This window comes from Panthera pardus, unplaced genomic scaffold (assembly GCF_024362965.1).
Source record: "Panthera pardus isolate Hobbes unplaced genomic scaffold, ASM2436296v1 HiC_scaffold_21, whole genome shotgun sequence".
Classification (NCBI taxonomy): domain Eukaryota; kingdom Metazoa; phylum Chordata; class Mammalia; order Carnivora; family Felidae; genus Panthera; species Panthera pardus.
This window is the reverse complement of record NW_026526777.1, coordinates 64,009,479-64,036,881: the sequence shown is the minus strand read 5'-3', so window position 1 is coordinate 64,036,881 and position 27,403 is coordinate 64,009,479. Positions and strand designations below refer to the sequence as shown.

The window sequence follows — 27,403 nt, the reverse complement described above, 5'->3', positions numbered from 1 at the left end:
TTAACGCCTACCTGGTTCTTCAGTCATTGCAAAAAACAAAAACAAAAAAACCCCACAATGTAGTTTTCCTCACCTGATACTCAAGAGATAAGAAAGCTGCTTCTGCACATCCATGTGCATATGTACGCGATGAATGTAAAATTTGACTGTGCTCATAAATTTAAAATCAGATCCCAGTTAATCTCATCCTTTGAATTATAAACTACCCCAGATGATACTAGCTATACTCTAAGTCTGTAGAATTGCTAAAACTCTGCTTAACAACCCATGTTACTAAAAAGCTGCTGTTGGGGCAGTTCCTGGTTGAAAGTGGGGAGTTTATAACACCCTAACGAGAAATACTGTTACTGATGGATGAGAGAATTTGGAAATGAATATGGAAACTTAACCAGAGAATTTTGAATGAAGAGAGACAAATGTTTTCAAAGATGTAAAAATGGAAAAGTATGGAGATTTTTTTTTCTGGTAAGGCTGTTTATAAATCATCATAAAAGCACAATGCAGTTTTCTCATTTTGCCGTTACAAGTGCAGATTATCTTAGAATTCATCACCTTCACTAATTATCACTTGTAAATGTTTATTAGAAGTTTATTTTGTGCTATGCTCTCAGAAGTACTTTTATATGTATTATCTCATTTAATCCTCACAAATATCATATGAGGTAGGTACCATTATTACCCCCATTTTACAGTGATTCATCTGACATCGAGATAAATTAAATATCTTTTTCAAGCATGTAAGGACTTCCAATTCTACACTGTGTAACTTCAGTGTGCAACTTATTGATTGATATATCTTGAGCCTTTATAATCACTATAATTATTTATACTCATTACATGACCAAATTATATTAGAGAACAAAATTAGATATTCTCCCTTACAATTGTAGTCAGTTTCTCAAAATATTATGTCAAGCTGTTGCACTTACTCAGTGTTTCAGTATTAGTTAATTTCATTTTATACAGCGAACTCTTGGGAAAACCAGTAGAATTTTAAAATTACAAAATAGTGGTAGAAAGTGAGGTTTAAAATTTTTTTTCAATGTGTATTTATTTTTGAGAGAGAGAGAATGCAAACTGGGGAGGAGCAGAGAGAGAGAGAGGGAGACAGACTCCAAAGCAGGCTTCAGGCTCGGACCTGTCAGCACAGAGCCCATCGTGGGGCTCAAACCCACGAACTGTGACCTGAGCCGAAGTTGGAAGCTTAACCGACTGAGCCACCCAGGTGCCCCGAAAGTAAGGTTTTTAAAGTAGATTCTCTAAGAAAACTCTCACTGAAACTGGGTCTCCAAAATTCAAAATTGATACAGTCAAAAGTATTTTGAAAATGGGGGGATCCATTGACTTACTTGACCTATATCTGATTTCCATTGTTCTTTTTTATTTAATTTCCTCTTAAATGAAATAGTATGAAACTGTTTTAAGTAACAAAGAGTGTAAAAAAAGATAGAACCTGTGCACCACTATTCTGTGATGTTTCTAACAATTTGGTTAAAAAGGATTAAATAGTACTGTCACTTCCCTAGTTCCCTAAAACTACATCCTTTACGTGGCTCTGGTATCATAAAAAGAATGGTAGAAGTTCAGATGATTTTTCATTTCAAACTGTAAACACAGATATTCTGAAATAACACCTTTCTCATAGTTTACCGTGTCCGTTTTCTTCGTCGTTTGCTTTTTGAAAAACGAGTGACAGGATGAAGAGACTAGCTACTAATTGTGGTAGCTCTGCTGAGAATTGTCGCGACTATTTTCTCTTGTCTCAAGCAGACAGATGGTCACTTCTCTTAGTGGCAGAGTATTGCCCAAAACCTGCCACCTGAGGTGAAGAGTCCCTTAGGGAAAGATACTGGGTGGTGGGAAAGAAGCAGAGGGCCTCATAATCAGATTTATTGGTGGTTCTGTGTTTAAGCGAAAAGATGGTCTTTCAAAAGAATTTGATTGGAGGACTCAGAAGTGCCTACTCTTGGTCTGCCAAGTGGCCATTCCCTAGACCCTGTCAGATATGCGAAGGGGCACAGCATAAAAGGCCAAATGAGAGTCAGAGTTCTGCTCAGTTTTTTTTTTTAAGTATATTTATTTAGAGACAGAGCGTGAGTGGGATTAGGGCAGAGGGAGAGGCAGAGAGAGAGAATCCTAAACAGGCTCCATGCTGCCAGCACAGAGCCTGATGTTGGACTCGACCTCACAAAACCACGAGATCATGACCTGAGGTGAAACCAAGAGTTGGACGCTTCACCGACTGATCCGCCCAGGCACCCCGTGTTCGGCTTCATTTTTCAGTGACCAATGTAGGCCTCTCCAAGGGTGGCTACTTACCATCTCCTGAGTTGGTAGAAAGCAGAAGCAATATGGTCCACCTTCCCATTAAGTCTGGCTCCAGTTCTTGGAGTTGTGTCACCTAATGCCTGGCTACACTAACTCAAAGCAATGGCTGGCATGTGGAGGCAGAGTGAAGAAAAGAAGTTTCCGTGTGACCTGCAGAAATCACATGATCCCTCCCTGCCTATCCAGAGAGGGAGCAGCGGCCTCATCAGTGGTGGAGAGGTTGGCAGGACAAAGAGGTGGATCTTTTGAGAGCGCCCCCCCTTTTTGCTTAGTACCCCATGGGGCTTTGTTTGGTTCGGCTCGTAACATTGCAATTGTGGAAGTTATTCTCTTGGACCAAATATGTTAAAACATCTGTATTCTCTTCTGAGTGGTTTCTTGTATTCATCTTCAGTTACATAGTCCTATTCTTTAACCCGAATTTTGAAGTATACAGTTAGTCTCTCTCTTACATTCTAGTGTGTATTTGAATACACTTACAAAGCATTTGTTATGTGTGCCCATGCATCTCTTAACCTAAAACGGCCACATTGACGTGGAAGAAAAGAGTGTCACTATGTAAGATATTTGCTTAATGGATTTTGGGGATTGGGTTTTAGAGGATTAACTTTTCTGCAGAGTATCCATGCTCTCATCTTTTATTAAAATCTTACTGAATTTTTCCCTTAACACCATTGAAAAGAGGAAAACATTTTGTAATAGGTTACATTTCACTTATAAAGACTAGATAATTACTGTGTGTACCGTGCTGAACGTGAGCATTTGGTATCGAAGATGCTTTTTAAGTTTTCTGAAGTTTTGTCAAAATATGGAACTGTTTCTGATTTTATCACATAGAATGCTTTTACTAATATTAATTTCCATGCAAATTCTCTTTTTTTAAGGTTGGCAGTCAAACTGTGAAATATAAAGATAGGAGTATTATACTTTAAACCTCCTTTTCTCTAAGAATTGCAATCTTAAGGAATGTAGCAATATAATTACATAGTGCTTTTCATCTGGAAATGCCATAAGGCAATTTACAAACTCTTTTCTGATTTTTATCCCTAAGAATTCAGTTTCCATTTATGTGATATTTAATAATAGGATGCAGGAAGTATGATTTTTCAGTGCATTTAGCTAAAAATTGAGGAGGGTACTGCTCAGATGAAGCTTTGAGCAAAAAATAACATCATAGCCTAGTTATGAGAATAACAGCTCTCAACTCGTTATTGCCATGGAATTAAACTACCCAAGTTTAACATTAAAACAATAACAGTGTATTTCAGTATATATCTCATGATTTTGCAGTTTGTGTGGGCAGTTCTACGGGTCTCCCATGGATCTCCCAAACAGTTGCATTCAGTGTTAGCACATTGGCCAGGCTGGAAAATCCAAGAAAGACTTTCTCACATTTCTGGATACTTGGTTCTTCTCCATGTGATCTCTTAGCATATGGTGTCTCATCATCCAGGTTCTTTCTACGTGGCCCCTTTCCCCAGAAGATAGTCTAGACTTCCTTATGGCATGAAAGCTGGCTTTCAGTTACGACTTTTCCAGGAGGTGAAAACACAAGCTGCCAGATTTAAAGGCTGGACCTGAACTGGCATGTTATCACTTTGGTCATATTCTGTGTTCAAAGCAGGACACAAGGCTGGCCCAGAGAGAGGGAAAGTTGAGTCTATCTCTTCATGAGAAGAATGTGCGTATAGGGAGTCAGGGGACTTAGTGGTGCCATCGTTGGAGACCACCTAGCACAGATAGCTTTGTGGTCATATAGTACTCCTTGATTTGGAAAAATCTTAATGAAAACACAGTTTCTTAATACTACCTGTTATTCAAATGACACGAACTTTGTTAACTATATTCTGTATATTTAGTGCCACATGTTTGATTTTTCGTTAAATTGATAAATGTACTTTGCTATTTTCCCTGATACATTTTGCTACTTTTGAACTAGTGTTTTTTGTTTTTTGTTTTTTTTAACGTTTATTCATTTTTGAGAGACAGAGAGAGACAGAGCATGAGCAGGGAAGGGGCAGAGAGAGGGAGACACAGAATCTGAAGCAGGCTCCAGGCTCTGAGCTGTCAGCAGAGAGCCTGAAACGGGGCTCAAACTCACAAACTGCGAGATCATGACCTGAGCCGAAGTCAGATTCTCAATTGACTGAGCCCCCCAGGTGCCCCCCTGCCTTTTTTTTTTTTTTTTTTTGAGAGAGAGAGCAGGGGAGGGGCAAAGAGAGAGAGAGAATCCCAAGGAGGCTCGATGCTGTCAGCACATAGCCTGATGCAGGGCTTGATCTCACAAACCATGACATCATGACCTGAGCCTAAAACAAGAGTTGGACGCTTAACTGACTGAGCCACCCAGGCGCCCCTTGAACTAAAGATATTTTTGAATGATTAAGACATTATAATTTGACATTTGGAAAAATTTTCAAAATTATAGACAGCAAATAAACTTGAAAGGGAATATAGGCATTTGTTTCTAAAACTTAGAATTTTTACATGTCATGTACATGAGGAATATTGGTCTGTAGCTTTCTTGTAATGTTTTTGTCTGGTTTTGATAATCAGGGTAATGATGGCCTTATGGAATTAATTGGGAAGTATTCCCTTTTTCTCAACTTTCTTCTTTAGGCGTATACATAGAATTGGTATCATTTCTTCCTTAAATGTTTATAAAATTCAGCAGTGAAACCATCTAGCCCTAGAGTTTTCTTTGTGGAGAGGTTTTTGACCACAAATTCAATTTCCTTAGTAAACATAGGGCTATCAAGGTATCTGTTTCTTGAGTGGGCTTCGAAAGTTTGAGGCTTTCAGGGAATTTTTTCATTTCATGTATATTGCCAATTTTATAGTGTTGGCAGCTTATAGCTGTTTATGATATTCCCATGTGATCCTTTTAGTATCCGTAGAATCTGTAGTGATGTCAGCTCTCTCTCATTCCTGACATTGGTTAATTTGTGTCTCTTGTTCTTATTTTCCAGGCCAATCTGGCTAGAGGTTTGTCATTTTTATTGATCATCTCAAAGAACCAGCTTTTGGTTTCACTGAGATCCTCTCCTTTTTTTTCTTTTTAAAATTTAATTGATTTCTGCTCTAATCTTCATTATTTCCTTCTATTTCTCTTGAGTTTAATTTGCTCTTGTTCAGTTTCTTAATGTAGAAGCTGAGATCACTGATTTGGGACATTCTTGACATTTACTTCAGATGGGTGGTAACCAGGAAAAAATATAAAAATCTTCAATAACTTCTGATCATCTGTAGGATAAAATCCAGATTCTGAACTTGTTATTCATAAAACCCTCTGAACTGAATTTAAATTTAAGATGATAAACTGAGCATATCCAGTTATCTCCCCTTCCATTTAAAAGCCCATTAAAATGGTAATAAAGGCATTTTAAAAAGAGATAAGTCCATACAGACAAAAAGCTGGGGGGTGGGGGGGAGGCATCGGTGCACAAGCAATATCGAAATTAAGGAAGTTTGTGGAAGAATGCTCATAGAGCAGGAAAAGTGTGCATATAGAGGGCTGTAAAGAGCAAGTAGCAGGTCAGCTTGGCAAAATCCCGGGAATCACCTGCCTTAGGAATGAGAAATGAAACTGAATACAGGCAGATTAATTAAAGGCATTCTTAGACTTCCCTGCCTTTCTGCTCTGATTGCACCAATTGCTTTCTCAGATTTGTACTGCCACTTTCTTAGGTTTCTTCTCCTTGTGATCCAGGTTATTTTCAACATTTCTTATACACATATCTTTCACTTTCTAGGATTCTATCCTTACTTCGCTTGAGTACATTCTCAGATAGCTTCCCTGAAAAGGACTGCTTCCTTACATGTATCTGGAAATGTTTGTGGGGCGCATTTTCGATGATCATGTTGTTTGGGGAAAGTGACACTACCAAGTCCTTAAAAACCTGAGTCCTTAGAAAACAGTGTGGAAGTTTCTCAAAAAATTAAAAATAGAATTATTATAGGATCCAGTAATTCCACTACTGGGTATTTATCCAAAGAAAACAAAAACACTATTTGAAAAGATAGATGCACCCCTATGTTCATTGCAGCATTTTTTACAATAGCCAAGATATAGAAAGAGGCCAAGTGTCCATTGATAGACAGATGGATAAGAAGATGTGGTATATGTACACCATGGAATACTACTCAGCCATAAAAAATAATGAAAACTTGCCATTTGCGACAACATGGATGGATCTAGAGAGTAGTGTGCTAAATGAAGTGTCAGAGAAAGACAAATACCATATGAATTCATTTATACGTGGAATTTAAGAAATAAAGCAAATGAACAAACACAGGAGGAAAAAAAAAAAAACCCAGACTCTTAAATACAGAGAACAAATTGGTGGTTGCCAGAGAGAAGGCAGGTGGAAAAGACGGGTGAAATAGATGAAGGGGATTAAGAGTACACTTACCTTGATGAACACTCAGAAGTGCATAGAACTGTTGAATCATTGTGTTGTGCACTGAAACTAATATAATACTCTATGTTAATTATACTTCAATAAAAAGAGAAAAAAAAGAAACTTGAGTCCTTGAAAGTGAATGAAAATGGTTCTATTTTTCCTTTCCTCGTACACTTGACTGATAGTTTGACTAGCTGAGGAATTTGAGGTTCACAGTTACTGCCTTTAGTATCTGAGAATTGCTTAAATTATTTCTAGCATCCATGATTGTTGGTGAGGTAGCTATTGCCAGTCTGATTCTTCTTAAGTGTGCTTAAAAATTTATAAAATTTACTTTTGGGTAGATACCACAAACATATACCTATATGTTTATAAATGAATTGCATCAAATATTTCATATTACATTTTTTTAATTTATATTTTTCAGACAATGAATGATTTTGACTATTTGAAACTACTAGGTAAAGGCACTTTTGGAAAAGTTATTTTGGTTCGAGAGAAGGCAAGTGGAAAATACTATGCTATGAAGATTCTGAAGAAAGAAGTTATTATTGCAAAGGTAATTGATTAATAGAGTTGATTACTAAATATTTGCTTATGGTATGCACATATGTGTGTTCACGCATACACATGACTAAAGTGTAGAAATTCCATTAAGTAACCAAAATGTAGATTGTTGGTTACTGCTGCGGTAGTATCTGTATATCAATATTTATTTATAACATTAACATTTTCAAAAGTTTATAATATTATCTGAAGGTATTTTATTTCCTTGAGATAGAAATATTTATTTATGTGTGTTTGGGGAAATGTTTTTACTGTCTATTTGTGACCTATATCACTGATTATACTTAGTGTTGCTTTTTAATGTTTTTCCCCAACATTCTGAATTTTCTATTATTAAATAAAAAAGTGATTAGGATAACACAGATGACTTGTACCTATATATTATACAGCTTATATAATGGTGAATGGAAGAGCATCTTTAATAGATTTGAAAATATAGGAATCATAAAACTAAAAGAAATAGTAGTCTTTGAAATTCTTTCAGGAGGCCTTAACCCCCATCTCCGTAACTTAGATCCATACAGATAACTAGCATGTTAATGATGCTAGTCCTCACTCAAGAGTTCTGAATTGAGGGGCTCCTGGGTGGCTCAGTTGGTTAAGCGTCCAACTTTAGCTCAGGTCATGATCTCACGGTTTGTGAGGTTGAGCCCCGTGTTGGGCTTTGTTCTGACATCACAGAGCCTGGAGCCCACTTTGAGTTCTGTGTCTCCCTCTCTCTCTGCCCCTCCCCTGCTCATGCTGTGGTTCTCTCAAAAACAAATAAACATAAAAAAATTTTTTAAATATATATTATTATCATACTTTATAGACTACTTTAACTTTCCATTATTTGCAACCACCATTGACCATTGAACAAGATGGAGGTTAAGAATGACTCCCTGGGGCGCCTGGGTGGCGCAGTCGGTTAAGCGTCCAACTTCAGCCAGGTCACGATCTCGCGGTCCGTGAGTTCGAGCCCCGTGTCAGGCTCTGGGCTGATGGCTCGGAGCCTGGAGCCTGTTTCCGATTCTGTGTCTCCCTCTCTCTCTGCCCCTGCCCCGTTCATGCTCTGTCTCTCTCTGTCCCAAAAATAAATAAAAAACGTTGAAAAAAAATTAAAAAAAAAAAAAAAAAAGAATGACTCCCTGCTCAGTCAGAAATCCACATCTAACTTTTGACTAAAGTTAACTACTAACAGTATATGGTTGACTGAAAGCCTTCATGGTATCATGAACAGTTCATTAACATATTTTGTATGTCATATGACTTATATACTGTATTCTTACAATGAAGTAAGCTAGAGAAAAGAAAATGTTATTAAGAAAATCATTAAGGAACAGAAAATACATTCACAGGACTGTACTGTATTTGTTGAAAACAATCTGCGTATAAGTGGACCTGCACAGTTCAAACCCATGTTGTGCAGGGGTCAGCTGTATAGTTTCCTCATCTCCCCTGTGTTTGTACATTTGTTTTAATTTCAACTGGTACACAAGTCTGTGTCTGGTATTGGAAAGAACACTGACCTTGGAGTCATGCAGGCCTGGATTCACTTCCCAGCTTTGTATCTTACCACCTAATGGCCTTTAACAAGCAGTTTGAGGGGAGTACTGCTCCCTTAGGGACATTCATAATGTTTCAGGGTAGTGTATTCACTTAATCACAGTGAATCAGTGGAAGAGAAACTACTGAGGTCACCAGGTGGAGGCCACGTGTGCTGAGTACATGTTGAATAGCCCAACAAAGCGTTGGATTTTTCATTCGTAAAATTCTACTTGTTAAAAGACAAAAAAGTATTTCTGGACAGGAATATTGAGGATTTGGATATTTAGTATAGTGCCTGACTCTTTAAACTGCTATCTTCCCAGAGGTAGTGTAGTGTAGTAGGCTCTGCCACTTACTAAATGATCCCAAACAAATTGCTCAACTTTTTATGCCTTTGTTTCCTCATCTGCAAAATGGGGGAAATGATAGTGCCTGTCTCATAGAGTTGTTGTCAGGATTAAATGAATGAATACATGTAATAGCATTTGCTGTAAATAAAATTAAGATTAAAATAGTATTAAATGAAAATCTATTATTGTTATGAGGATTTGCTATGATTATTATTACTCTTACCATCTGCTGTGTGTCAGGCATCAGTAAAAATATCATTTCCATTCTGTTTTTTTCTTTTATGCATTAGCCTCACCTAGATCCTGTCTTCCCTTACTAATTAATTGTACTTTTCTCACTAACTCCACAGAACTGGGTATATTTCACAAGTGAGAGAATATCCAGATTGGTATACTACCCTTGATAACGTTTGCCAACAAATCCATTTATCCATTTCTTGAAAGAGAATATGTCTGCTTATAGAAAAATGATTAAGCAGTATAATGTTTTAGAGTCTGACAAGACCTGGGGTTTGAATCCTGATGTGCCAATCACAGAGCCTCATAGAGAGGAGTGATGTCCATGTGCCTTATTACTGTTGACATTAACACTGACCACCTGATTAAAGTATTGGCTACCAGCATTCTCCACTGTAGAATTACCATTTCTCCCGTTGTAGTTAATAACTATCTTAGGGGAGATACTCTGAGACTATACAAGTGTCCTTTTTCTTCTTAAACTTTTGCCCGCTCATTTTAACTTCCATCAGTGGATCTTGTCTACAGTACTTATTACTGTGGCATACTAGTGGTATTTTCTTTTTTCCCCTAATTCTTTATGCCTTTATTCTTTGTGCCTTTGTATCAATTTTTGTAATCTTTTCAAAGAACCAACTTTTACTTTCATTGCTTTTTCTCTGTTTTTCTATTCTCTGTTATTTATTTCTAATCTTTACTATTTCCTTCCTTCTGCTAGCTTTAGCTTTAGTTCTTTTCTTAAGCTGTAAAGTTAGATTGAAGATTTGATACCTGTCTTCTTTATAAATGTAAGCGTCTAAATCTACAATTTCCCACTTAGCACTACTTGTGATGCATCCCATAAATTTTGGTGTGTTACATTTTTCTTTTCATTCATTTCTCAGTATTTTCTCATTTAATTTCCCTTGTGATTTCTCCTTTGATCCATGGATTAAGATTCTACTGTTTAATTTCTACAGATGTGTAAATTTTCTAATTTTCTTCTGTTTTTCATTTCAAACTTCATCCCACTGCTGTTAGAGAAGATACTGGGTATGATATCTATCTTTTAAATCTATTGAGACTTAATTTGTGGCCTAACATATGGTGTATCCTGGAGAATTTTCCATGTGCACTTGAAAAGAATGTGTAATCTGTTGTTGGGTAAAATGTTCTCTGTGTGTCTGTTAGGTCCAGCTGGTTTATTATGTTAAGTCCTCTGTTTTTTACTTACCTTTCATCTGGTTGTTCTCTCTCATTATTGTGAGTAGGGTATTGATGTCTCCAACTATTACTGTAAAACTATTACTCATTTCAATTCTATTTTTGCTTCATACATTTTGAGGGCTTATTATTAGGTACATAAATGCTTATAATTGTTATTTCTTGATGGATTGAGCCTTTTATGAATACCTTTTTTTTGGTCTTTTTTAACCTTTAAAAAAATTTTTTTTGTCTGATAATGGTAAAACCACCTCTGCTCTCTTTTGATTATTTTTGTATGAAATATTCCATCCTCTCAGTTTCATTATATTTGTGTCTTTGGCTCTAAAGTAAGCCTCCTGTAGATAGCGATCATTTTGTTGTTGTTAAATCCATTCTGCCATCTCTTATCTTCTGATTGGAGAGTTTAATCCGTTTACATTAAAATAAATACTTATAAGGAGGGAGTTCTGTCACTATTTTCTTTATGCTTTATACTCTCCTTGTCCCACATTATCTGCATTACTGACTTCTTTTATGTTTAATTGATTTTATTTTCGTGAAACATTTTAATTCCCTTCTCATTTCCTTCTCTATATATTCTATAGCTATTTTCTGTGTGGTTACCATGGGGATTACATTTAACATCCTAAAATTATAACACTCTAATTTGAATTTATACCACCTTAACTTCAGTAACATACGAAAACTGCTTCTGTGCTCCTCTGCCACTCTACTCAAGGCTTTTAAGTTATTGATGTCATAAACTACATCTTTATTCTTTTTGGTGCAATTGTTAATGGGATTGTTTTCTTAATTTCTCTTTCTACTACTTTATTATTAGTGTAGACAAATCCAAGAGATTTCTGTATGTTAATTTTGCATCCTGCAACTTCACTGAATTCATCTATCAGTTCTATTGGTTTTTTTGGTGGAGTTTTTAAGGTTTTCTGTATATAGTACTGTGTCACTGCAAATAGTGACAGTTTTACTTCTTTCTTCTTGATTGGATGCCTTTTATTTCTTTTTCTTGTTTTATTGCTATTGCTGGACTTCCAGTACTGTGTTGGTTAAACATGGTGAGAGTAAGACATACTAGTCTTATTCCTGATCTCAGAAGAAAGGCTATCAGTTTTTCACCATTATGATGTTAGCTGTGGTTTTTCATATATGGCCTTTATTATGTTGAGGTATGTTCCCTCTAAACCTACTTATTGTTGAGAGTTTCTATCATGAATGGAAGTTGTATTTTGATAAATCTTTTTTCTGTATCTATTGATATGATCATAAAGTTTGATCCTTTTTCTTATTAATGTGAGATATCACACTGATTGATTTGTGAATCTTTTAAAATTTTTTTAATGTTTATTTTTAAGAGTGAGCAAGAAAGAGACAGAGTGCAGATGGGGGAGGGGCAGAGAGAGAGAGAGAGGGAGACACAGAATTGGATGCAGGCTCCAGGCTCTGAGCTGGCAGCACAGAGCCCCATGCCGGGCTTGAACTCAAAAACCATGAGATCATGACCTGAGCCAAAGTCAGCCGCTTAACCGACTGAGCTACCCAGGCGCCCCTGATTTGCAAATATTGAATCAATATCCCTGGAATAAATCCCGCTTGACTGTGGTGAATTTTTTTTTTTTTTAATGTACTGTTGAATTTGGTTTGCTGATATTTTGTTGAGGATTTTCGCATCTCTTTTCATCAGAGATATTGGTCTGTAATTTTTTTTGTTTTTTTTTTTTTTTTTTTTTTTTTGGTAGTGTCAGGGTAATAGACATCAGGTAGATATCAGGGTAATGCTCACCTCATAGAGTGGATTTGGAAGTTTTCCTTCCTCTTCTATTTTTTGGAATAGCTTAGAATATAGGTATTAATTCTTCTTTAAATGTTTGGTAGAATTCATCTGTGATTTTGATTACTGATTCAATGTCATGACAGTAATTGATCAGTTCAGATCCTCTATTTTTTCCTGATTCAGTTGGAAGATTATGTTTCTGGGAATTTATCCATTTGTTCTAGTTTGTCCAATTTGTTGGCATATCATTTTTTTAAGTTGTTTTTTTTTTGTTTTTTTGTTTTTTTTTTTGAGAGAGAGTGAGCGAGAACGTGAGCAGGGGAGAGGGGTAAAAGAGAGAGAATCCCAAGCAGGCTCCGCACTCAGCATGGATCCCACAAACCTGGGATCGTGACCTGAGCTGAAATCAGGAGTTGGATGCTCAACCAACTGAGCCACCCAGGTGCCCCTGTTGGCATATAATTTTTTATAAAATAATTTTATAATCCATTGTATTTCTGTGGTGTTGGTTGTTATTTCTCCTCCTTTGTTTCTGATTTTATTTATTTGCGTCTTTTTTTTTTTTTTTTGCGGATGTGTCTGGCTAAAGGTTTATCAATTTTGTTGATTGTTTCAGAGAACCAGCTCCTGGCTTAATTGGTCCTTTTTCATTTTTGTTTGTTTGCTTGTTTGAAATAGTCTCTATTTAATTTATTTATGCTCTAGTAATTATTATTTCATTTTACTAGCTTTGGGGTTTGCTCTTTTTTTCTACCTGTTTTTAGGTGTAAAGTTAGGTTGTTAATTTGAGATTTTTCATTTTCTCTTTGATTTTTTGGTTTGCCCATTCATTGTTTAGTAGAATGTTGTCTGACCTCTGCCTATTTGTGTTGTCTCCAGACTTTTTGTTGTGGTTGATTTCTACTTTTATATCACTGTGGTCAGAAAAGATGCATGATAAGATTTCAGTCTTCCTAAGATTATTCAGACTTGTTTTGTGGCCCAGCATGTGATCTGTCCTGGAGAATGTTCCAGGCGCACTTGAATAGAATGTATATTCTGCTTCTTTTGGCTGAAATGTTCTATATATGTCTGTTAGCTCCATCTGGTCTAATGTGCCATTGAAAGCCACTGTTTCCTGGTTGATTTTCTTTCTGCATGACCTTTCCATTGATGTAAGTGGGGTGTTAAAGTCCCCTCCTATTGTATCATTGTCAGTCTCTTCCTCTGTATTTCTTAATAATTGCTTTATGTAATTTGTAATTATAATTTGTGCAACTTACAATTGTGCTGTCCTCTTGTTGGATTGATCCCTTTATCACTATGCAGTGCCCTTTTTTGTCTCTTGCCATAGTCTTTGCTATAAAGTCTACTTTGTCTGATGTAAGTATTTCTAACCTGGCTTTTTTTTTTTTTTTCACTTCCATTTGAATGGTGTATGTTTTTCAGTTTGTATGTGTTGTTAGGTCTGAAGTGTGTTTCTTGTAGGCAGCATATAGATGAGTGTTGCTCTTACCCATTCAGTTACCCTATGTCTTTTGCTTGGAGCATTTAATCCATTTCTGTTTAAAGTAATCATTGATTGGTATGTACTTACTGCCATTTTTAAATTTGTTTTCTGGTTTTATAGTTATGTAGTGTTATGTAGTTATGTAGTGGTATGCTTGGATTCCTTGCACTTTATGTTTTGTGTATCTGTTGTAGGTTTTTGATTTGTGGTTACTATTAGGCTCATGTATAACACGTGTATAGCAGTCTATATTAAGTTGATAATTACGTAAGTTCAAACACATAAAAGCACTAAATATTTACTCCCTCTTCCATTTTTTGTGTATATGATGTTGTATTTTACGTCTTTTTATTTTGTGTAGTCCTTGACTGATTTTTTGGATATAATTGATTTTACTTCTTTTGCATTTTAACCTCCATACTGGCTTTATAAGTGATTAATCTATTATTTTATTATATGTTTGTTTTTAACTGAAATTTTTTTCCTTTCATTATTTTCTTACTCATGATGATGGCCTTTTCTTTCCACTCAAAGGATTCCCTTTAATATTCCTTGTAATACATGCTTAGTGGTAAATGAACTCCTTTAACTTTTGTCTGGGAAACTCTTTTATTTGTCACTCTATTTTGAATGGTAATCTTGCTGGGTAGAGTATTCTTGGTTGCAGGATTTTACCTTTGAACACTTTGAATATATCATGCTACTCTCTTCTGGCCTGCCAAGTTTTTGCTGAAAAAACAACTGATAGCCCTACAGAGTTCCCATTGTATGTAACTTTTATTTTCTCTTGCTGCTTTTAAAATTCTTTCTTTGGCTTAGCCCTATGGAGTTTTCCCCATATGTAACCATTTTATTTTCTCTTGCTGCTTTTAAAATTCTGTCTTTGGGATGCCTGGGTGGCTCAGTCAGTTGAGTGTCCGACTCTTGATTTCGGCTCAGGTCATGATCTCACGGTTCATGGGTTCAAGCCCTGCATCAGGCTCTGCTCTGACAGTGCAGAGCCTGCTTGGGATTCTGTCTTTCCCTCTCTCTCTGCCTCTCCCCCACTCTTTCCCTCTCAAAATAAATAAATAAGGTTTAAAATTCTCTCTTTGTCATTACTTTTGCCACTTTAATTACTTTATGTCCTGGTGTGGACCTCTTTGAGTTGATTTTGTTTGAGGTTCTCTGTGCTTTCCAGATCTGTGTGTCTGTTTCCTTCCCCAAATTAGGGAAGTTTTCAGCTATTATATCTTTAAATAAGTTTTCTGCCCCCTTTTCTCCTTCTTCTCCTTCTTGGATCCTTATAATGCGAATATTACTATGCTTGATGGAGTTGCTGAGTTCCTTTAACCTTTTGTCATTTTTCAGTATTATTTCTCTTTACTGCTCAGCTGGTTGCTTTCCATTACCATCTTCCAGATTGCTGATGTGTTCTTCTGCATTTTCTAATCTACTGTTGGTTGGCTGTAGTGTATTTTTTTATTTCAGTTATTCAGTTTTTAATCTCTGGTTCTTTTTATGTTTTCTGTCTCTTTGTTGAGAGTCTTACTGAGGTCTTCCGGTCTTTCTTCAAGTCTAGTAAATATCTTTATGACTGCTACTTTGAATTCTTAATCAGACATACTGCTTATATCCATTTTATTTATCTCATTGTGATTTTTGTCTTGTTCTTTCATTTGGAACATACTCCTCTGTCTCCTCATTTTATCCAACTTTCTGTGTTTGTTTCAGTGTATTGGGGTGTCAGCCCTGTCTCCAAGTTTTGAAAGTAGTGGCTTTATATAAAAGAGGTCCTGTGGTGCCCTGGAGTGCAATGCCCCTGGTCACTAGAACAAGGTGCTCCAGGGTGTCTCCTGGGTGGGCTGCATGTGCCCTACTGTTGTGGCTAAGCAGTGTGTCCCTTCAGTCCAGTTAGCTCCGGTGACTTGCTTTGCCTGCAGTGGGAGCACTGGGCAGGATTCGGTCCCTGTGCTGTCGAGGTCCCCTGCAGAGCTAGTGGGAGCTCATGGTGGGGTCAGCTGTCTGCACTAAGTCTCTCAGCCACAGTTGTGGGCACGTCGAGGAGCAGCCAGCTGAAAGGCCCTGCTGATTAAACTCTGGGTGCGCTAGTGTGTGCGTCATCTCCCCCTCCCTTCGTGGCAGGGGTCACTTTGGAGGGTTGGTTGGGGCAGGTCTGCAGGGGAACACCAGGGCAGAGCACTGCTGTTAGCAGGCTAGGTGGGGAGTTGTAATGCTGGTTCCCACAGAGTCCAGCTGTCAGGCTAGGGGAGGGGGGGAGAAACGGTGCCCACAACATGTTCCTTCTTGGAGAAGCCTCCTGAAGATCCCTTCCCCGAGATTAGTAAATAAATCTTCGCACCCCCCGGGCACGTTTCAAAGTGCTGTTTCTGTGCTGCGTCTCCTGAGTTACTTACTATGCTGGCTCTTTAAGGGTGTGTGAGCCTGCTGATTTTTCAAGTACCTAGAGTTAAGCTCCACTCACTTTAAAACCTGCTGAAGTTAAGCCCCGTTGGTTTTCAAAGCCTGATGTTCTCGGGATTCATCCTCCCAGGGCAGGCACCTACTGTCCGATCCACTTGTTTCTCTGTGCTTGTGGTGCCTCTCCCGTTTGTGGGGAATCTTGCAAGGAGTTTGGTTCCCAGCTGTGTCTCTACCCCTCCTACCCTTTTTGCCATGACTTTCTCTCTACAATTAACTGTGGAAGATCTTTTTACCAGTCTGCAGGGCGTTTTCAGAGTTAGTTGTACGATGTAGCTATTGTCTAGGCTTCAGACTTTTCTTCTGCGGCTTCCTCCCCTCTCTGAGCCTTCACAGACTTGAAGGGAGCCAGGGCCCTGCTCTGGGTTAGGCTGTGGCTTAAAGGAATGTGGTGGCTGTTTGATCTTCTGTCCAGACCACTGACACTTTCTCCACATCAGCAGTAAGGCTGTTTCGCTTTCTTATCATTGATGTGTTCACTGGAGTAGCAGTTGTAATTTCCTTCAAGAATTTTCCCTTTGCACCCACAGCGTGGCTCACTGGTTGGTGCAAGAGGCCTGGCTTTCAGCCTCTCAGCTTTCAGCATGCCTTCCTCAGTCAGCTTCACCATCTCTAGCTTTTGATTTAAAGTGGAGATGTGCACATCTTCTCTTGAACACTTAGAGGCCATTATAGGGTTATTAATTGGTTTAAATATTAATGTCAGTATTTTGTGTCTCAAGACATAGGGAGGCCCAAGGAGAGGGAGGGAGACCAGAGAGGAGCTTGGTCAGGAGAGTATTCAGAACACACACATTTATCGATTATGTTCACTTCCTCATATGGGCGTGGTTGATAGCACTTCAAAATAATTACAATAATAACATCAAAGATCACTGATCAGAGTTCACCGTAAAATAAAATCTAATAGTAATGAAGAAGATTGAAATATTGCAAGAATTACCAAAATGTGACACAGAGACACAACGTGAGCAGTAAATGCTGATGTAAATGCTGCTTGATGCAAGGTTGCCGCAAACCCTCAATTTGGAAGAAAAACAGCACTATCTGCAAAGGACAGTAGAGTGAAGCAGAAAAAACAAGGTATGCCTGAACGGAGTTTTTACCTCACTCTGATCGGATCAGCTGAGTCCATCTAATCCCGCCCATAGCCTCAGCCATACAGAGTGGTTGGGTATAGTGTTTATGTCGGGATAAAAATCGAACCGCCTTCCTTCCAATGTTTTTGAGTAGTCTGACCTAGGTAGGCGAGGTTCCCAGTGGTGGCAGCTGGCACCCTCTTTTCTTGGATATTTCTGGGGTCAGAATGGAGTAGTCAAATTGCTTTTCCGTTCTCTCAGACTCTTAAAGTGTGCCGGCATGTTTCCTAATCCACATAGTAGAATCTATTTTTAGCGTTCCCATTCAGCTAGAGAACCCATGTTCTATTAATCTACCTCGTTAGTCATTCAAGGATATGAACAGAGTGCTGAGGATCACCAAACAGATGAGGAAAATCTAAAGACAGCATAAAAGAGAACGAAGAAGAACAAAAGAATAGTTGATCCTAGTGAGAACAGAGACAAAACAGAGAACTGAAGATATATTCACAATCTCTAATTAGTATTTGTAGAGAAGTAGGAAAAGATGTCGTCCTACAAAACAAAAATAGGCTGAAAAAGAAATAGAGCACAAGAAAAAGTAATTGTAAATTTAATGCTTGATTGCTAAAATAAAACATTTAATACAAGGATTGTAAACAGATCTTGGGGGAATATCTGAGAATGAAGTGCCAAAAATACAGCAGTGGAAAATATTGGAAGAATAGTTAGGACATGAAAGCTCAATCAAGAAAACTCAGTATGTAGAAGAGGCGCCTGGGTGGCTCAGTCAGTTGAGCGTCCGACTTCGGCTCAGGTCACAATCTCGCGGTTTGTGAGTTCGGGCCCCGCTGTCAGGCTCTGTGCTGACAGCTCCGAGCCTGGAGCCTGCTTCAGATTCTGTGTCTCCCTCTCTCTCTGCCCCTACCCTGCTCGCACTCTGTCTCTCTCTGTCTCTCAAAAATAAATAAACGTTTTTTAAAAAAGAAAAAGAAAATTCAATATGTAGAAGAGGTGCCTGGGTGGCTCAGCTGGTTAGGCAACTGACTTTGGCTCAGGTCATGACCTCATGGTTTGTGGGTTCAAGCCCCACATTGGGTTCTTTGCTGACAGCTCAGAGCCTGGAGCTTGCTTCGGATTCTCTTTCTCTGTCTCTCTCTCTCTCTCTCTCTCTCTCAAAAATAAATAAACATTTTTTAAAAATTAAAAAGAAAACTCAATATAAGAATTTAAGTGGGGGTGCCTGGGTGGTTCAGTCAGTTAAGCGTCCGATTCTTGATTTTGGCTCATGTCATGATCCCAGGGTCGTGGGATCAAGCCCCCCATCGGGCTTCATGCTGGGTGTGGAACCTGCTTGGAATTCATTCTCTCTCTCTCTCTCTCTCTGTCTGTTCCTCCCTCCCTCCCCTGCTCTCTTCTCTCAAGATAAATAAATAAACATTAAAAATTTTTTGAAATGGGAAGAGATTGAAAGAACTAATCAAAGAAGATAAAATTAATTACAGCGGAAGTCTTCAGATTGAAAGTGTCTACTGAGTACTGAGCCAGAGAAAAGAAAATGGGGCCCCCTGGGTGGCTCAGTCAGTGGAGCCTGTGACTTTTGATTTTGGGGCTGTGAGTTCGAGTACCACATTGAATGCAGAGATTACTTAAAAATAAAACCTTAAAAAGAAGAGAAAATGGACCCTAGATACTCTCTTACATCTTTGGGAAAGTTTTGAACCTTAAGGCTAAAAACATCATCTTGAAAGCTTTCAGAAAGCAAGAAACAGATTATCTCCCAATAAAGGAATGCCCATAAAATTGTATCATACTTATTTTAGCAAAATTTAGAAGGAAGTTCAATCAAGAGTCAGAGATGGAGTCCATGAAGCAATAGAGCTAAATAACACTTAGTGTTCATGATAATGAATCTCAAGATGACATATGTATAAATAGCCAATCAGTTCCTAGCAGGTTATTTGACTAAGGTTGTTTCTAATGGTAGAATAAAGGAGGAGGAGGAGGAAAAAGAATTTAGGAACTTCAAGATAAAACAAATATTTGTTCAAAAAAGACCTAGTCCAAATGTGAAGCAGAGTGAAATATGGAATGATCAATGAGTAATGGATGTAGTATAAGAAGCAGTTTGGCCCAGACACATGAAGCATTGTCCCTAGAGGAACTCAGGATTATTGATGAAAAGGATTTCCTCTTTTACTGATTAACGATACTATTTGATTCTGCTATAAATGATATTTACTTACTTTTATAATACTGCAGGCACTACATTGGTGTTCGGTTTTCAGAATTAACCAATAGACAAAGCACACAAGACTTAACTATAGTTACAGAATACACTGACAGTGTTAGAAGCCCAGGCAGTGTAAAAGAAATGCTGTAGTTGATGGATGTGAGCTGCAAATGGATGTTACTTTTAAAGGAAAAAGAAGTAAGACTCTGAGGCCAGAGCCACAGGCATATAGACAGAGGCTGTAGGGCAGAAATGGGCCTTGAGGAGAGAAATGCAAATACAGGGGCACCTGGGTGGCTTGGTTGGTTAAGTGGTTAAGCATCAGTCTTGATTTCAGCTCAGGTCGTGATCTCATAGGTTGTGGGATAGAGCCCCAAGTCAGGCTCTATGCTGACAGTGTGGAGCCTTCTTGGGATTCTCTGTCTCTGTCTCTTCCTGCCCCTCCCAATTACAATCTCTGCCTCTCTGTCCCTCTTACAAATAAATAAACATGAAAAAAGGAAAAATAAATGCAAATACAGAGGATTTCTCACACCGTGGGGTCTAAAGGAATTTCCTTGGCTGAGCTTGTTTGAGATGGCTGATCCCTTTATTCTTTCCAGTTTCTCCCTTTCAGAATGACAACGTCTGCCCTATGCCTGTCACACCATTGTATTTTGGATAAAGATACCTTGCTTTCTGGTTTAAGAGGTCCATAGATACAGATGAATTTTGCCCCAGGATGGATCATACCAGCCATCTCTCCCATATCTGACTTCACGATTTAGATGATGAGGTTTCAGACTTTTGAGCTGATGAGGTTTATGTGAGATTTTAGCCTTAAAATTGATAGTGTGAGTCAAGACTTTTGGAGATGTTGGGATGGGTGAATGTGTTTTACATGTGAAACAAAACTGAATTTGGGGGACCAGCGTTTGAACTGTAGTGGGTTGAGTATTGAACCCCAGAACAATCATCTCCACATCTTAATTCCTGGAACCTGTTAATGTGACCTTGTTTGGAAAAAGAGTGTTTGCAGATATAATTAAATGAAGACTATCAAGATGAGGAGATTGCCCTCAGTGATCCGGGTGGGTCCTGTAGCCAGTGACAGTTGTCTGTCAAGTAAGGCAGAGGAGGGTTTGATTTACACAGGGGAGAAAGTGAAGGTAGCATAAAGACTGAAAAGAGATTGGAGTGGTGGGGCTCCAACGCACGGAGCTTCTGGCACCTCCCAAGAGTTAGAAGAGCGGCATGGGATGAATGGATTCTTCCCCTTGAAGGGAACTTAGCTCTGCCAATCTCGATTTTGGACTTCTGGTCTCCAGAACTGTGAGGGAATAAATTTTTGTTGTTTTAAGCCACCAAGTTTGTGGTAATTTGTTACAGCAGTGACACGAAACTTCTACAGACAAGTAACCCAGAGATGGGAACTTTCCCATTTGGGGTAAGTATGTGCTGATTCAGATTGCCTGCAGTACCGGTAGTCTACTGCATATGTCTCCCTCAGTCCAGTCCCACTCATGGGGTAGAGATACGGTCACGGAACTGGTGCACTCTCTCGACCGCCAGGCATCACAGCTGCGTTCACGGTCAACCCTGCTTTTCCTAGATGGGGTGGAGACACAGTCCATCCCACAGGCCCTTTGGAACTCGGGCATGGCAGTTAAAGGTATAGACTATGTCTTGCTAAGGTTTGAGCCCTGCTCCTAGCACCCATAGTGGTAGCCCCGGGCCCAGGATCACTACATCAGGTAGGAAAAAAAGAAAGTTGTGGTGATGTGGGGAAGAATTGCAGAGTCCTGACACCATCCTTTTCTACCCCCTGTTCCACATGTCCTCCAGAAAAGTGGAGAAATCTATCAACTGGGCACACTTGGGAAGGCATGTACTCTAGCCCTTTATGTCTTTATCTCCTCCCATTTTAGATAACAGTTGTTTCACTTTCCCATTCCAATTCTTTTTTTTTTGTTCAAAAAAAATTTTTAATGTGTATTTATTTTTGAGAGTGAGAGAGACAGAGCACAAGTGGGGGAGGGGCAGAAAGAGGGAGGGAGACACAGAATCTGAAGCAGGCTCCAGGCTCTGAGCTGTCAGCACAGAGCCCAACGTGGGGTTCAAACCCACAAACCAGGAGATCATGACCTGAGCCAAAGTTGGAAGCTTAACCGACTGAGCCACCCAGCCCCCCCCCCCCATTTTTTTAATGTTTATTTGTTTTGGGGAGGGGGAGAGGGGGGAGGAATGGCGAGAGGGAAAATCCCAAGCAGGCTCTGCACTGCCAAGCCAAGCGTAGGGCTCAGTCCCATAATCATGAGATGATGATCTGAGCCAGGATCAACAGTCTGACACTTAATCCACTGAGCCACCCAGGCGCCCCCCTCCCCATTGTAATTCTTTATCAGATGGTTATACTGAGGATGAAATGGACATGAAATGTCCGTTTGATGTGATACCTCTTTGCCCATTATTGGTGGCTGTGGGTTATAAAGTATGTTTCTTGGTCTGATGACATGTACCTTGGTGGTCCAGATTGATACACTATCTTCTGTTCTAGTCTTTTGAGTTTTTACCTACCACTAGTAGGTGGTATGCAAAGCCCAGTCCAGAGTACATTTGCCTGTCAGGTCCCATTTATAGCCTTGAGGAATACTGGTGGTGGTGGTGGTCCACTGTAGTGTACCTGGCCAACTGTATACAGTAGGGAGGGGCTTCCTCCTGGGGAGTCTGCCGCCCTAGGGATCTGCTCTCTGTCTGATAGACTGGATGGTTCTTACTGGCATTTTGTGTCTCAGAGGGTGCAGAGGAATATGTTGATGGTCAAGCTATCTCTGCATTGCTCTCCAGCTCCCCTGTATCCACTCACTTTATGAACTTGGATGGCCACCTTAAACAAGCATTCAAGGATGTACACTTGCTGGTTCCAATCACCTGATCCTGGACCAGGTACTTCTGATGGGCATCAGCTTGCCCTACTTTAATGTACCCCTTAAATTCCCATAATGATTGCCGTAGGGCTGTGCCCCAATTAATAGTCCATCCCTCCAGTAGTGTGGTTTTCCACCGCCCACCAGACCGCACATATGGCCAGGCAGATGGCCAGTGCCCATTCATCATCACCCGCTTGGTCTGTCATCTTTGCTTTTCCCTCACAGAGTTCTTGCCGTGTTTTAGCGAGTCAGAATTATAATAAATTCTACTTTTTCCCCCCAACTTTGAGGAATAATGGACAAATATAAATGTATTTGAAGTATACAACATGATGACTTGGAACTGTGGAATGATTATCAAGATCAAGTTAGTTAAAATATCCGTCACCTCTTGGTTGACCTTTTGTATGTGTGCAATGAGAATTCCTAAGAAAGATCTACTCTCAACAACTTTCAGGTAGAACATATGGGATTATTTACTGGAGTCTCCATGCTGCACATTAGAGCCTCAGAACTTATTCTTCTTGTAACTGAACATTTGTGCCCTTTGACCTACATCCCCCCATCTCCCTCTCTCCAGCCCCTGGCCAAAACCACCACAGTACCCTTTGTTTCTACGAAATCAGCTTTTTGAAGTTTTTGTTTTTGTTTTTGTTTAGATTCCACATGTAAGAGACACCATCCAGTATTTGTCTTTCTCTGTCTGGCTTATTTCACTTGGCATTATGCTCTCCAGTTTCATCCATGTTGTCACAAATGGCAGAATCTCCTTTTTTATGGCTGAATAATGCTCCATGTATTTATATGCCAAAGTTTCTTTTTTTTTATTTAAATCTTTTTTAAGTTTGTTTATTTATTTATTTTGGGAGAGAGAGAGTGCAAGCAGGGGAGGGCGAGAGAGAGAGAGAGAGAGAGAGAGAGAGAGAGAGAGAGAGAGAGAATCCCAAGCAGGCTACACACTAACTGCACAGAGCCCGATGCAGGGCTGGAACCCACAAACCATGAGATCATGACCTGACCCAAAAGCAAGAGTCAGACGCTCAGCCGACTGAGCCACCCAGGCACCCCTGTATGCCAAAGTTTCTTCATTCATTCATTCATTCATTGAAGGACATTTAGGTTGTTCTCATATCTTGGCTGTTGTGAATGATGCTGCAGTGAACATGGGGGTGTGGACATCTCTTTAAAACCCTGATTTCATTTCCTTCAGCTGTATATCAGGGTGGGATTGTTGGATCGTATAGTAGTTCTATCTTTAAGTTTTTGAGGAACCACCATACTGTTTTCCGTAGTGACTGCATCAATTTACATTCCCATCAACAGTGTGTAAGGCTTTCCTTTTCTCCAATGTTTGTTATTTCTTCTCTTGATAATAGCCATTCTTCAGGTGTAAATGATACCTGATTGTAGTTTTGATTTGCATTTCCTGGATGATTAGTGATATTGAGCATCTTTTCATGTACCTGTTGGCCATTTGTTTGTCTTTTTGGAATAATGTCTGCCCCTTTTTAATCAGATTATTTTGCTTTCTTGCTGTTGAGTTCTGTGAGTTCTTTATGTATTTTGGATATTAACCCCTTATCAGGTACATGGCTTGCAAATATTTTTCTTGTTCTGTACCATTTCAATTTATTGATGGTTTCCTTTATTGTGCAGAAGCTCTTTAGTTAGATATAGTCCCACTTGTTTATTTTAGCTTTTGTTGCCTTTTCCCTTTGTGTCTTGTCCAGGTAAAAGTTGCCAAGACCAATGTCAAGGAGCTTTTTTCTTATGTTTTCTTCTAAGATTTTTATGGTTTCAGGTCTTAGAGTTGTCTTTAACCTATTTTGAGTTAATTTTTGTGACTAGTGTAAGATAGAGGTCCATTTTTTTTTTTAATTTTTTTAAATCTTTATTTTTGAGAGAGGGAGAGAGAGCATGAGCAGGGGAGGGGCAGAGAGAGAGAGGGAGACACAGAATCTGAAGCAGGCTCCAGGCTCTGAGCTGTCAGCACAGAGCCTAACATGGGGCCCAAAGTCCCGAACCGAGAGATCATGACCTGAGCCACAGTCGGACCAACTGAGCCACCCAGTTGCCCCAATGGAGGTCCATTTTCATTGCTTTGACCATAGTGTTTTGCTTACTATACTGTTTTGCTTACTATAGCATTGGAGTATAGTTTGAGATAAAGAAGTGTGAAGCACCCAGCTTTGTTCTTTTTCAAGATTGCTTTGGCTTTTAGGGTCTTTTGTGGCTACAAACAAATTTGAGGATAGTTTTTTAGTGCCACTGGAATTTTGATAGGGATTGCGTTGAATCTGTGTATATCACTTTGGGTGGTGTGGACATTTTCACAATGTTAATGTTTCCAACCCAAGAACACAGGGTATATTTCCATTTGTTTATGTGTTCTTCAGTTTCTTTTGTCAATTCCAGTAGTTTCCAGTGCACGGGTCTTTCACCTCCTTGGTTAAATCTGCTCCAAAGTATTTTATTCTTTTTGATGCAGTGGCAAATAGGGTTGCTTTCTTCCATTTCTCTTTCAGATAGTTTATTGTTAAGTGAATAGAAATGCAGTGGATTTTTTGTGTGTTGGTTTGGTATCCTGTAACTGTACTGAATTCATTTATGAATCGTAACAGCTTTTTGGTGGAGTCTTTAGGGTTTACTGTGTATATATAACATCATGTAATCTGCAAAAGATAATTTTACCTTTTCCCCCCCATTTGGATGCTCCCTCTCTCACTCACCTTCCTTCCCTCTGAACTATTGTGGCTAGTAACTCCAGTACTGTGTTGATTAGAAGTGCTGACAGTGAGTGTCTGTCTTGTTTCTGATGTTAGAGGAAAGACTTTTAACTTTTCACCACTGAGTATGGTATTAACTGTGGGCTTATCATACATGGCCTTTGTTATGTTGAGGTACATTGCTATTATACCTGGTTTATTGATAGTTTTTATCATGAAAGGATATTTATTTTTGTCAGATATGTTTTGGCACCTTTGGAAATGATCATACGCTTTTTATCTTTTATTAATGTGATGTATATCACACTTACTGAACTGTGTTGAATCATCTTTGCATCTCAGGGATAAATCCCAGTTGATCATGGTGTATAATCCTTTTAACGTGCTCTTGAATTAGGGTTGCTGGTATTTTGTTGAGGATTTTTGCATGTATGTTCATCAGAAGTGTTGGCCTATAATTTTCTTTTCTTGCAGTGTTTCGTCTGGCTTGGGTTTGAGAAATGCTAGCCCCATAAAACAAGTTTAAACATGTTCCTTCCTCTTCAATTCTGGAAGAGTTTGAGAAAGATTGATATTAATTCTTCTTTAAATGTTTGATAGAATTCCCCAATGAAACCATCTGCTTTTGAGCTTTTATTTGTAAGGAGATTTTTGATTCCTAATTTAAACTTTTGCTCATTACTGCTCTGTTCAGATTTTCTATTCATGAGTCAGTCTTGAGAAGTTGTATGTTTCTAGGATTTATCCATTTCTTCTGAGGTATCTAATATTTTGGTGATAATTGTTTATAATAGTCTGTTATGATTCTTATATTTTTGTTGTATCAGTTGTAATGTCTCCTCTTTCATTTATAATTTTATTAGTCATCTTTTTTTATCTTAGTGTCACTAAACACTTGTCAATTTTTTTATCTTTTTAAAGAACCAATTCTTAGTTTCATTGATTTTTTTCTCCATTGTCCTTCTAGTCTCTATTTCACTTCTCTAATCTTAATTATTCCCTTCTTTCTACTAACTTTGGGTTCACTGTGTTCTTTTTTTAATTCCTTAAGGTGTAAATTTAGATTGTTTATTTGAGATCTTTATTTATTCTTAATGTAAGAAACTTACGACTATTAACTTGTCTCTTAGAATTGCTTTTGCTGTGTTCCATAAGTGTTGGTGTGTTGTGTTTCTATTTCATTTATTTCAAGATTTTTAAAATTTCCCTTTTGATTTCTTCTTTGACCAGTTGCTTAATCTGAAGTATTTTGTTTAATTTCCATGTATTTGTGAATTTTCCAGCTTTCTTCCTATAATTCGTTTTTAGTTTCTTACTGTATTGGTTGGAAAAGATACTTGATATGGATAGATTTTCTTAAGTTTGTTAAGAATTGTTTTGTGATCTAATAAATGATTAATCCTGGAGAATGTTCAATGTGTGCTTGAGAAGAATGTGTATTATCATGCTGCTATTGGATGGAATGTTCTATACCTGTTTGTTAGCTCCATTTGGCTAAAGTATAGTTCAAGTCCATGATTTCCTTATTGATTTTCTATCAGGATGGTCTGTCCATTGATGGGATCTATCCCATATCCAAAGTGGGATATTTGAGTTCCCCACTACTTTCATATTGCTGTCTGTTTCAGTCTTCAGATTTGCTCATAATTATATATATTTATAACTATTACAGCCTCTTCATGAGCAGACCCTTATATCATTATATAAAGATCTTCTTTAAAAAAAAAAAAAAAAAGATCTTTGGCTCTCACTACAGCTTTTGACTTAAGTCTCTTTTGTTTGCATAGGTAGAGCTACCACTGCTCTTTTTGCCTAGAGCATCTTTTTCATCCCTTCACTTTTCAGCCCGTGAGCTTAAAGCTGAAGTGCTGCTCCTTTAGGTAGCATACTTGGATCTTGGTTTTTTAACTTACTCAGCCCCTCTGTGTCTTTTAATTGGCGAATTCAAACCCTTTGCATTTAAAGTAATTATTAATAGTTCAAGACTTGACTGTCACCATTTTGTGTATTGCTTTCTAATTATTTTGTAGTTTTTGTCCTTTCTTGCTTGCTTGCTTTTTTGTGAATTGATGGTTTTTTGTAGTGGTATGTATACTTTGATTCTTTTCTCTATTTGTG

General features: G+C 38.5%; 1 protein-coding gene across 5 annotated transcripts in view; it reads left to right on the top strand.

Moving 5' to 3' along the window:
• The window catches only part of AKT3 (AKT serine/threonine kinase 3), a 305,975-nt gene that overhangs the window by 177,647 nt on the left and 100,925 nt on the right, over positions 1-27,403 (top strand). For all 5 annotated transcript variants that reach the window (XM_053909401.1, XM_053909402.1, XM_053909400.1 and 2 more), the window contains one exon: positions 7,159-7,290. In XM_053909401.1, coding sequence (XP_053765376.1) covers positions 7,159-7,290 — 132 coding nt within the window. The remainder of the gene's footprint in view (positions 1-7,158; positions 7,291-27,403) is intronic.